General features: G+C 30.1%; 1 protein-coding gene across 1 annotated transcript; it reads left to right on the plus strand.

Annotated features, from left to right (window-relative positions):
- Positions 1-179: 179 nt before the first annotated feature.
- LOC129222225 (signal peptidase complex subunit 2-like) lies at positions 180-10,846 on the plus strand. Its single transcript, XM_054856706.1, has 5 exons — positions 180-239; positions 2,449-2,529; positions 3,876-4,036; positions 7,466-7,600; positions 10,353-10,846. The coding sequence occupies exons 1-5, from the start codon at positions 195-197 to the stop codon at positions 10,537-10,539; spliced, it is 609 nt and encodes a 202-aa protein (XP_054712681.1). The 5' UTR covers positions 180-194; the 3' UTR covers positions 10,540-10,846.
- The last annotated feature ends 2,151 nt before the right edge of the window (positions 10,847-12,997 follow it).

Genomic DNA, 12,997 nt, shown 5'->3' on the forward strand with positions numbered 1-12,997 from the left:
AATATCGACGAAAACTAATACAAGAGCTTTTTAAGAGCATTTTGTGCTTCACATAACACCTTATTTTTCTGTTATTTGAGTGTAGTAATCAAAACAATCATATTCGCGCGTAAGAGTTTTTTAAAAAACTTTTCATTTCTTGCTCACAACTTTGATCTGGCATTTAAATCGAGCGAGTCATCACAACAGCAAATATGGCGCACGCCAAGCGAAGTGACGTTGACAGTGCTTCCTTAAAAGTAAGCATTTTATTTGCTTTTAACAATGTCTGAACATATTTTAAGTATTCTTAGTGATGATAATATTAAACTGCTACTTCATATTACTATTTGTTTCTAATGTAACATCGTAGCGTGGAGCGTTTCTGGACCATATGTACTGTTCCTTCATTAGCGGTAAAATCGGCATAACTCTGATGTACAGTACACAATATGTATCTAAAAAGAAAGAAAATGTTACTTTCTTCAAAAGAAACTGAATTTCTTCTTCACGCGTCTCAGTGCTACACTTTTTCCAAAGCCGACAGAAATAGCTGCATGTGACAGATCCTATTTTGACAGGGTGCAAAGTTGAAATGATAGTATGTTGCAATAATATATTTCTATTTCGTACAGATGTAATGATCCCCCCCCCCCTCATTATTTCGATTGGAACTGAAAAAAAAAAGAGTATGATTTTCAGAATTTTTTAAAATTAATGTATTGCAGTGCTCTTGGTTTTGTTCCTAGGTATAAAAACTTTCCAGTTTGAAAGAACGCCGAATTGCAAAGAAATGTAAAGAATCTAGCGAATTGAATGTAGAATTATGCTGTAATCGATCATATTGAAATAATTTCTCATCAGGCTGCTTTCGATTAAAGGTTAAAAATTAACTGTCACATTATCAAAGCCATTAAGAATGCGTGGGTTTATCAATGCATTTATTTCAAACAAGTCTAAGAAGGTTATTCTGCCCTTATATAGATATTTCGTAAGACCTCATTTGGAGTATGCTGTTCAGTTTTGGTCTCCTTGTCTCAAGAAAGATATTTCTTTTATTGGAAAGGATTCAAAGAAAGGCTACTAGGCTAGTGTGTTGACTTTCAGATTTAGATTATGATGCTGGACTTAAAAGGCATAATATGTAGAACCAGGGTCAAAGGGGAGCACGATTTATCAAAATGAAAGGTGATAATGGGTTAAATTTTTACACTGAAAGTAGAACGAGGGGTCATTGTTTTAACCTATTTAAATCTCAGGCTAGTGTAGAAAATATATTACCTTAGTAGGGTTGTAGGCAGTTGGAACAGCTTACCGGAAGAGGCTGGAAGTAAGGGTGTAGATTGCTTTAAGACCGCCACTGATCTTCATTGGGGATTAACTGACTAGGACCAGCTGGTTATCACATTTGTATGTTTGAGAAATAGTAAGTACTTTGGAGATAACTTTTTACTCGATGCAATATAGAAACAGTCCCCTCTTATGAGCAATTAGTTTTTTAATCGAGGTTAGTTATTTTTTTCTTTAACACAAAAAATAACCCTCGGTGACACTTGAGTTAGTGTGAGTGAGTCTCCCCCTCCCTAAAATTGCATTGAAAAAGCCAAAATGCAGTATTATTTCAGGGGATAAAATCCAGTTTGTTTAGGTTTTTAATTTCTTTATGATTAATTTTAAAATTTCAATTCTTTTTATATTGTACAGGAACTGGAAGACTCTTAAAGCACCCCAGATTTTTTTTTTTTTTTTGACCTCAGGCTACCCATATCTAATACAGGCCCTGACCAGCTCATTTGGTAAATGATTGTAGGGAGTCTAAAATCATTCATGTGAAAAAAAACTTTACTAATGTAACCTTAACTTAGTGCTATATTTATATATGTGCTAATTGGGCTATAAAAGCCCAGGATAGTACTTTTTCTACCATATTAAAAAGTGAAGAGAAATAATTTCATCCAAAAAATTTTAATAACTGAGATTTTTGGAAATTTTTTCAATGTTAGCCTTTTTTTTTTCACAGTTCAAGTGCTAATGTTTTTTGACCTGGCTGGCTCTTACAAAAATAAAATGATAACTGATAAAAATTTAGATTGACAAAATAGCAATATCCAATTAAAAGCATATGCACTTTTTTAATTTTTTTAAAGAAATTTTCTGAAGAGAAATTATTTCCTTTGCGCTAACATTATAACAAATAAAGCAAAGTGTCTGTTCCTAAACAGTATAAAAAGTAAAAAAAAAATTGAAAATTAATCATGAAAAAATTAAAAATTGAAATAAACGGAGCATTTTCTTCCTCATAAAGTATTATCGTATTTTAGCTTTCCAAATACAATTTTAGGAAGGTATTATGTCCCAGTTTCCATTCTTTTTATCGTTTAGGAACTCAGCCGAATGGTTGAAACTAAGCTAATATTGTAAATACATATACCTTCTTATTTTTAGTAGCTTTTTAATTTTTTTTTACAGGCATCTGAAGATAAACCAATTAAAGTTGATAAATGGGATGGCTCTGCAGTAAAAAATGCTCTGGATGATGCAGTAAAGAAAGTATGAATTTATTAATTTAAAAACTTTATGCGGTTGTTTATTCTTGCATGAACTTTTTTCTGCTAGGAAGTTTTTTTCTTTAACTTATTTTGTCTTCAGCATATATATATATATATATATATATATATATATATAAAGAGTATCATGAAGGAATAAAGCTGAAAATTGGGAAATTTGTTTAGTAGCCAGTGACTGGTAGACTCAGTTTTATTAGTGGCCACTTTCTAAAGTTAGTAGCCACTTTTAAAAACTGCTACTATGTTTCAAATTTTTATTAATAATGAAAAAAAGTATCATCAGAATATCCCTACATGCCAGAAAGGTGACACAACCAAAAAGCATAAAATTTTACCGAAGAGACCAAAAAAAAAAAAAAAAAACCTTTAGTACAGTGCAAAAGGAGAAAAAAGTTCAGTTTTAGAGCATAAGTAAATCATTTTGCAAACCATAGGGACCTTTACGATGTTTCTCCTGATGTAAGCAACATATATATCTCAAACTGTTCTATATTTTAAAATGAACAGCAAAATATGTGTTTTGAGTTGTGTTACTTTTTTTTGTGCATGAGCGATATATTTAACAATGTTTTCTGTAACCTACCAACTATTCATGAGCATGTCATAGAAGATGTATGCAAAATGCTTTTAATTTTTAAATATGACTGGTAACTAGACTCCTCAGTGGAATGGGCATCATTAGCACCAGGTTCTGATACGGCTGGATGTTTATTAGTGCAGTAGTTGATACAAGACTCCTATATTAGGGAGAAAAACCCTGAGTTTAATGAAAATTATTCTAATCCAATACTCTTTTTTGTATAAATATGTTTGGGGGGAAAATAGAAGACTTCAAATTGTTTTTTAAAGTGTAAGCGAAAAATGGTTAACCATTATATCTATCGTTTTAGAGCAGACTTCAATACTTGTTAGAAGAAGAAAAATATTTTTTACTTTTTGGAGCAATTTTCAGCCAAATTCGATTGGGAATGCAAGTAGAGTGACTGAGCAAAAGCGGCAACTGGGGGTGGCGATCGATGACACATTTTTTAGTCGCCACTTTTAACGGTCGCCACGTGACGAGTGGCGACCGCTAATTTTTAGCCGTATGAAGGAGTTGAAAAGATAGTACCATGATAATAAGGTTCACCCGTTCTTTGCATTGTTATTCTATAAGACTTGCTTGGACCTCATATTATTTGACTTTATGTATATTTTTCAATTTAATTAAGATGCATGTTCTACATGTCATTATGAAAAAAGTATTCAACAGATAGTTTATGAAATAATTCTTGCTTTTTATGAGCCTTCAATTTCAGATCTAGATGACTTTACTTTTTTTATTTGTAGGCATTCACAGAGAAATTCAAGTATGTAGAAAGTCATAAACTCATGGATGGGCGCTTGGCCATATCAGGAATTGCTGTTGGAGCTGCCATGTTTGCCCTTTTATGGGATTACTTACATCCATTTCCAGAATCAAGACCAGTATTAATATTATGTGTCAATTCATATCCTTTTATTGCTTTAGATATTTTTAATACTTTATGCAGCAACAATTGATACATCTTTACTATGTTTAATATATATGTGTAGCAATTGATAGACCAAAACCTGATAAATGTCGACATTCGCCAGTGAATGTCTGCATTCACGCCGGGATGTTGAAATTCTCCAATTTTGGTCTTTCACAGTAACATATTTATGTATGCAGGGTACCTCCAAATGCCATATACAATTGGATCCTGATTTAAGGAATTCATCGGGAACGAAACTTTTACACGTTAAATTAGGGCTATTAGTAATATCGGGGTGTGAAAATTAAAAAAAAAAAAAAAAAAACTTGCCTTATCTGAAACCCCTAATAAGCAACTATGCATAAATATCCATAATTAGAAAGTTTACACTTTTTATTTAGCATTCCAAGGCTTATTCCACGGTAGTTAATTTGAAATTTTAAACTACTGAGTAATAGATGTTTGGACAATTTTCTTGATACTTTTGACTCCAAATAGTTCTCTTTCAACTTTATTAAGAGAAAAATATACTGTGTCTTTTGCAGCCAGCTGCATGAAATATGTTTTTACAGTTTCCAGGCCATGTAAAGCATTTGAAAACATAAGTTTTAATGAGAGTTTCACTATCGCTTTCAGCATCAGAATCACTATTCATTGGTTGCCCCTCGCACGTCAAAACCTGCTGATTCCAAAAAAAAAGTATTTTTCTGTTTCGGACAATATGGATGAAACATTTAGAAAACAATCCTTCTGATCAAAAAACCTTCTGAAGTTTTTTTTTGGTCCAAACAGCCTTTTAATGTACATACACTACTGTATTAGAGTTTGCATTTATGTTAAAACCAATGGCTCTGGTGGGGGGAAGGGGTGTTTTCACCCCTAAAACTCCCCCTTGGCTGCACCACTGGGTTGTACAAAAATGGAGATGAATTAGTGATTGCAGTTTTTCTAAAACATAACTTGTAAAAGTAATTCCAGTATTTTTAAAAACGAATAAATAACGTGCAATATGTTGTGCATTTACGTTACAGCCACTTTTAGCTGCAGTGGCAGGTTTTGTTCGAATGACAGTGGTTGTTATCCCTCACGTTGACTATATTAATAGTTTTTATGAATGAAAATCAACTATTTTCCTCTATCCATGATGTAATTTCAGATATTGATAATTTTGAAGTGCAAATTATTGACACTTATCATTTGTTGTCTTCTTTTAGAATCACATTTTTTTTCTGTTTCAAATTAAGTATTTTTCCTCACAGTGGTCAGACAGTAAAACTTCATTTATTGATTATAACTTTTTTTTAAAAAATAAAAACTGACACCATAATCCATGAACATTTTATTTTAACATCAAAGACTATCCATTTTTTTTATCTATGTATGAGCTCAAGTTAGTCTGCTTTTTGTACTTATTCATATTAATTCTCCCAGATTATTAAGAAATACTAACAACTTCAATAATAATAATTAACACTTAAATTAGTTGGGAAAATACACTTAAAATAAAGAAAAATTCTGAAATGTATTCTCATCACGAATGAAATGATAAAATTTACGTTTAATTTAATTGTAAAGTTGTCTTTTCTCTGGATAAAGCTTATTACTTTCTACTGCATAGGCATGATGGTGATTCTTAAATTTAACATACAGAAGTAAAGGATTAATGCAAAACATCTTTCTTACGCTTTACAGATGTTCAAAAAGGGAAATGAGATGCCTTCCAAGATGCTTACGATGAAATCACGTGGTGTTTTCCTTTTCTTGCCAAGTCTTTAAATTTGGCGACTTTTCTTCAGATTTTGGCAGACTTTAAGACCCTATATCTCGAGAACAAGGGGACGAGGGCACACAATAAATAGGCAAAATAATGTCTAAATATGCTTTTTCGAATCGGACCATTTTACTGTTTTCATTATTACTTAAGTTGTGTTGTTCTCTGGTGAGAACAGCTAATTCTCGACAGTTCTAACATTTTGTCAAAAGGTTACTCTACCTTCCAGATTTTTTTAAATATATTTTATATTTCATGTGTATTTTATATGTCATTTAATAGTCTGTAAGATGTACTCGAAAATATCCACTTGTCCCTTGCGATGTGGTGAGTGCACAAAGAAAGTACTAAAAACAAAAACAGCCGACAGTTTTTTCCCCCCAAAATGTTTGCACACACCAAATTCCTTTCACTTATTTTTCAGTCTATAATCTACAAAGTGATTACTTGATGATTGACAGGTTTTTTAGAACATAGTAGGTGGATGACAGGTTTTGTCTTATTATTATGCATTATACAATAAGCCTAACAGTAAAACAGTTATTCTAAAAGTACATTTGTATTTTCTTTTCTTCAATGGTCTTTGTGTTGAATTATAGTCTCGAAAATTCAAAGTAATGGGGCTCACGGCACCTCGGATTACTGAAAACTCGAATTATTCGGAAAATTCTTCCAGATTAAAATTTCAGTTTTCAATAGACATAAGGATGAGTACTTCTTACTTCCTTGCTCAAAGAAAAAGGAAGTATTGTCTTCACAAAAAATTTATCACTGAAATGTAAAAAAAAATTTCTTTTAATTACCTCTAAACAAATTTTGATTTTTTTTCTTCATATTTTGTATTCAATGACTATTTTGTGCCATTTAGGGAGTGTTGACACCAACCTCTCAATGCATTTTTCTTATTTACTGTATGTAGATAAATAAGTTTAACAGTAGCAAAATATTTATAATTTAATCTTTTTTTTTTTTGGAACTAAAAAATGTAACTGAAAATATTAAGTAAGCAGCTCGAATTAAGCAGAGCTTCGAACTTTCGAGACTGGGAAATTCAAGACTCGACTGTAGTTACTATTGAGAAAAAAATAAGCAATATCATAATCGGAAAGCAGATGCTAAAAGGTTAAAAATTACACATTGCATGTGGCATAAAAGAAGCCAAAAATACAAAGTATTGAACATATAAAATGAACATTGATAAAAGACTAGCGAGTTTTAGTTGTCCTTTTAATCTGTTGGTGTTAAAGGAATCTTTTTTTAGTTAAAAATTGTGAAGGCAAGTTTTATTTGTGCAATATTTATTGCCAATGTTGTAGTTGGTAAAAAAATATTTGGGGGGGAGGGACTTAATATAAGAAAAGCTGATTTGAAACCAATTAACATCACGTTTGCATTATTTTTACAACAAAAAACCAAATATTTTGCGGAAAGGCCTTTCCCCCACTGTAGCATTATTTATTCACAAAATTAACACTTAATGGGAAAAAAGCCTTTTCAAAAAAATTCCATCTTATCCTATTATCTCTTGATTCCTCTGTGCTAAACGTAACGGTATCCTCAATGTTACTCCTAATTTTGCATATCTATCTCACTATATTTGCTTTTGTATGTTGTATGTGTACATTTCTTGGTATTTCCTTAACATTTAATAAGTATTTTATCCTCATGGGCTTGTTAACTTTATATACCACATTTTTGGAAAAGGGAATATTTTTAGTTGCTATTGATAGAGATCCTGCAGGTGTTGACCCTGACCACACATGGAAAGCTAGTTCTTCTTTGAAAAGGTAAAAAATTTTACCTTGTTATTGTTTCAGAAAAAAAGCCATTTTTAATTTTTCATTACCTTTCACCACAACATTTTTAAAAAAAATGTATTTTCAATACATATTTACATAGCTACAACTCCCTCGATTTGTTCAGGAGACTTTCAAATTTTGGGGCCGTCTCCCAAACTCCCTAATGAAGTAAATGTGTTAAGCTGGAATCCCGAATTTTTCTCAAAACAAGTGCTGCAGAGTCTGAGGAAAAATGACTATTTTAGAGCTTTCCACTCAAGACTCCTGTATCCCAAAATGAGTCAGACCCCAACTGTGCAAGCACTGGCATAGTTGTGGACTTAGAAGGAAAGTGACTGACTCCCGACTCCGACATCCCAAAATCAAATCAATAAAACTCCCCTAAAAAAGGATTTTTCAGTGACTAGAATTTCAAGGGAAGTCCTTACCGTGAAAGGATCATGATCGCAAAAACGAAACATTTTCATAACACAAGTATAAAAATTGGATATGTCCGATAGTTTTTAAAACATATTTCATTTTCATCTTTTTCTAATTTTTATTTCCTTAAAAATGCAGTGAAATGCTCCCAATTTTTCTCTGAACTTCCTTAGTGTTTACTTGTCACTTAAGAGGACCCCCCCCCCCCCAAAAAAAAAGAAAGCCTCTTAGGAAACATTTTTTTAAAACCTAAAATTTGTCAGGATCCTTATTTCTTTTTGAAAAAAAGCAACAACCAATCTTAATTTCTGAGTTTTGAGTCTTGCCGAATTTCGGGTCCTAATCGGGCTTAATTTAATACATCCTTGTATTAGAATTAAGATAATTTAAGATTTATTTAATGGAGTTAAATTATTGCCAAAGTCTTCCTATTTTTTTTTCTTTCAATGCTGTCTTGTCCTTTCTCAAGAGAATTAAATATGAGGATCAAAAGAGTTTAAAATAAATAAAACTTGATCATTCTGAAACTAATTATGGTTCATTTGAACAAAACAGTCATCAACATACCAAATATAAGATTGAAACTTCAATTTTTGGAACAGCTTAACCTCAAAATAATGCATGTTAATATCACTAAGAATGGGTCTAAGTGGGTTTCCCATAGCCAGACCATAACCAGATAGTAAAATTTTCCATTAAAAACAAAAGAACACTGCTTAAGACAGGAACGAGTAAGAAAAATTAAATCTTCAATTGTCATCAAGGGGAAATGAACTTTAAAGTTGTCTTTGCAGTCATAATAATGAACCAGTGACTGGAAAGTTCATAAATAAGGATTCATCAAAAGAAGCTATAAAATATATTTTTTTAGACAACTTAGGAATTTTTTTAACAAAATCAACAGAATTTTAAATAGTGAATAAATTATGAATCCTCAGAGGAGAAAACACAGACTAAATCTTTGGCAAGTTTATAAGTAGCGGTGCGAATATTGGAAACAATTAGTCTGAAAGGATTACTATCTTTATGTACCTTGGGTAAAGCATAAAATCTGGCAAAATTTCCATGCACACAGCACAATAGATGGAATAGCAGCATTTAACATTTAATGGAAAAGAATGAACAGATAAAAATCTAATCACCCTTTTTAGGGAATTTTCTTATTTTGATGAAAGATCGGGAACTATTTACTTCACTTGGGAGAAGGGTTCATGATATATATCACAATGTATATCCAATATTTATTTTGAAAAGATATTTCAATATTAATTTTTTTTTTAACTATGGTATTTTCAATATAAAAAGTGTACATTAATGATAGTAATATTGTTCATTTATTATTAACTAGTGGCACCTGCACGGTTTTGCCTGCAGTAGAAAATTAAAAGGTCTTTTAGTTTGCCTGTATATTTAAATAATGTATGCTGAATTTGTTGCCTATTGGCTTGCCCATGTTACGGTATATTTACGGCCATGTTATGATAACTTGGTATTTACTCGACCATCTTCTGATAATTTTGCTCGGGAAAATGTTCTTAAAATTGAATCATATAACTGTAAAAGCAGCTAAAAGAAGAAAAATTAGTACAACAGCTAATGCTAAATTAACTCCATTAAAGTTGATAAAAATTTTGAATGAAATGTTAGACATAAATAATGAAAGAAGATTTAATTTTAAGTCTGCATATTGTATTATTGTAATAACAATGTAAGAAAATAAGGAGTGATTTGAGGATTCATTTACTATTTTGAAAACTTTTTTGTGCTGATTGAAAATACTGGTTTTATATCAAAATATTGGATATTTTCAAAAATGATATTTTTGAACCCTGCTTGGGAGTTCAGGAGAAGATATCGAAATTTGAAAGTCTTCCGAACGAATCAGAAGAGTTTACAGCTATGACATTGAATAAATCATACGTGATGGCTAGGGCATCAGTGGATTGTTATAATAGTTAGGTTTATAATTCATAATAACTACGCCCAGTTAATATTAATACGCCTTCACCATTGTATGTTAGAATTTTGTTGCTTGAAATATTTATTCTATTTTGTGATGCCTTAATTTTTGCACTACAAAAAAAAAAAAAAAAAAAAAAAAAAAAAAAAAAAAAAAAAAAATAAAAAAAAAATAAATAAATAAAATAAAAAATAAATAATAATAACAATAATTATGCTGCAAGAGTTGAAACTTTTTTTTTTGTTTGTTTTAAATTAATGGATGAAGTTAAAAATATCTGAAAATGTCATCTAAAATATTCATGATTTTGAAACTTTTAAATTTTATATTTATTTATCTCACTGATTATTTTTAAATTAGGTTTGATGACATGTATCATCTGTTTATTTCATTTACTGATGGAGTTACCAATAAAACAAGGGAAGCAGAATTTGAAAAATCCATCAGTTGCTGGTTTGATACCAATGGGACTTTGTTATATGATTTATTTGAACCTGAAGTTTCAAAATTACATTCAAGCTTGTTATCTGATAAGAAGAAAAAGTAACTCTATATCTTCATACTTAATTTGATAAATGTTCATTTACTTAATGTGAATTCCATTTGCTTTAATATTTTCATATGTTATTTAAATAAACTTTAAAAGAGCATATCAAATGTATTATGTGAATTCAATTAAATTCATCAATGTTACGACATGATTTTAATATAAAGGTTCTAGCATAATTAATTATTAAAATGCAACACATGACAGATACATAAAACAGGGTTCGTACGCTCCTTACAAACTCTTGCTTTTTAAGAAAAGAAAATAGGGGCATTTAAAACTCATTTTTTTAAATATTCTACATGACCTTAAAGATTATTTTCTATCACCAATCCGATACGAGTGATTACGTTATTCCGAATTTTACTGGAATTTCGCTATTTTTCGTCAATATCAGAAATCTGATTTTTTTCATTAGACTATTTTCTTTCCCATCTCCGAAATTTTTTCCCAAGTTTCTGATGATTATGTCAATAATTATAATATAACATCTTGTAGACTTGTTAAAGTTCCATTCTAAAAAGTTTTCTGCTTTAATAAATTCTTTTATTTGCCGTTTTTAGACTTTTGATGCTTTCATTTTGATTAAAGCAATCTCTTTGCATTGGATATGAGAATCTAACTTTTCTGATTTTTGATGCTCATTATGCTTTTTTGGCGGGAAAATAAATGATTTTTTTAAAAATTCCTATAAAAATAACAAAGTTAAAATTTTCAAGCCAAAATCTGTGTCCTTTATGAGAGTAAAAAAGTTAAAATCTAAATCGCTGGTTAAATTTGATTTTTGCTTCAATTACGTCGATTGTTATAAATAATACGTTTATTGTAGAGCTCTAAAATGCAATTCTAAAATAAATTACTTAAATTCTTTTTTGTGCTGTTCTTTATACTTATAACGCGTTTACTTTGAAAATCGCAATTTCTTTGCATCCGCTTTGGGTATAAGTTTTTTGCCTTTATGATGCTTACTAAGCCTTGTGAAGAGGCAAAGAAGTTAAATTAATTGGAATTTTTATTAAAATCATTAAATTGAAACGTTTTTAACAAAATTCAGGCTCTTTAAGATTGTTGAATGTCAGAAAGTTGTATATAAGAAAGTATTTGTAGATATTAATTACTTAACATGAATAAACTTAACATATTTTATACAATAGATGAAAGCGCAACTTAATAGCTAAACAGTGGTACCACTATTTCCTAGAATTATAATTTTCATACTTTTTAAAAGAAAAATTCTTAAAATTTATCTGTTTTCTATATTTAAGCAAAGAGTTACACAAAAGTTTTGAAATAGTCTACAAAATTTTCATCAATTCTGAAAATTAAAATAATTTGTACAATTTTTTCAAAAGGATCCCTAATATTTAAATTGAATTTTCTGTATTTGAATCTCGTATGAGTAACCTTATGTTTCTATGCCAAAATCAAACACAAGCTTTGCTAAAAATTGTTGTGTTTGAAGTTTTGTTCCTTTTGTATCCTGTAAGTATTTCAGTTATTTTGATTGTTGGGAGGTTGTTTTGGCCTCTACTACTTTCAGTCTGCTTATTATAGTTCTTATTTTAGCAATTATTTTATACTTTAAAGTCTTTTTTTTGGGGGGTGGGGGTTCGTAAATTGTTAGAACCTGTTTTGTTTTTGAGAAAATACTAATTTTTTAATTAATATCACTAATTTTTCATTCATTTTTAAAATTAAACATATTTCAATGGTTACCCCCAGCCCCAGTTTTTGAATTAGACTCCAAGATGGCTTAAGTCTAAGAAGCAGTAAATGCATATTTTACTGTAAATTTAGTATGTGCATTCAATGTATTGTATGAAAGCAAAAAAATATTTGAGTTGTACATATTTTTTCTGGAATGCATTTAAAAAAATGCTTCTTTAAACAAGAAACTAGTCCTTAAAAAGTGCAATGAACTCTTGCAAAACTCTTTACTTTTAATTTTTAAAATTGAGTATGAACCTTGTAAAAGTGAGAATCAGTTATCTAGTTCTTTGTAAATTTTATATTAATTTATTGCTTTTCAATTATGAATTTTCCTCTATAAAGTCAAAAGATACTACAAGAACTTCAAAAATGTTCTTCAAGTAGAAGAAGGTATTGAAAGGAATAAAAATAACAAAAATTATTAATTTAAAAGATATCCCTCAACTCTATAAAGATAAATTTTTGTAAGCATAAAAGTTTTTTCCACACTTGAAACATAAAATAAATTTTAACTCTAACAATTACAAAATTAATTAAAATACTGCCAACTTTTGATAGCTCAAGGGACCGGCTAAAACCTTTGAGTTATCAGACGTTTATTTCCCAGCTTTTTCATGAACAACTTTTGTTTTCTTTTTCAGGAATAGTGCGTAATTGGTAAATTAAAACTCATGTATTTCCATCATGGGGGGGGGGGGGGTACTATTTATTTCTGAAAAGTAATATTAGTGAGTCCCCCCCCCCATCA

Source organism: Uloborus diversus, chromosome 5, assembly GCF_026930045.1.
Source record: "Uloborus diversus isolate 005 chromosome 5, Udiv.v.3.1, whole genome shotgun sequence".
NCBI lineage: Eukaryota > Metazoa > Arthropoda > Arachnida > Araneae > Uloboridae > Uloborus > Uloborus diversus.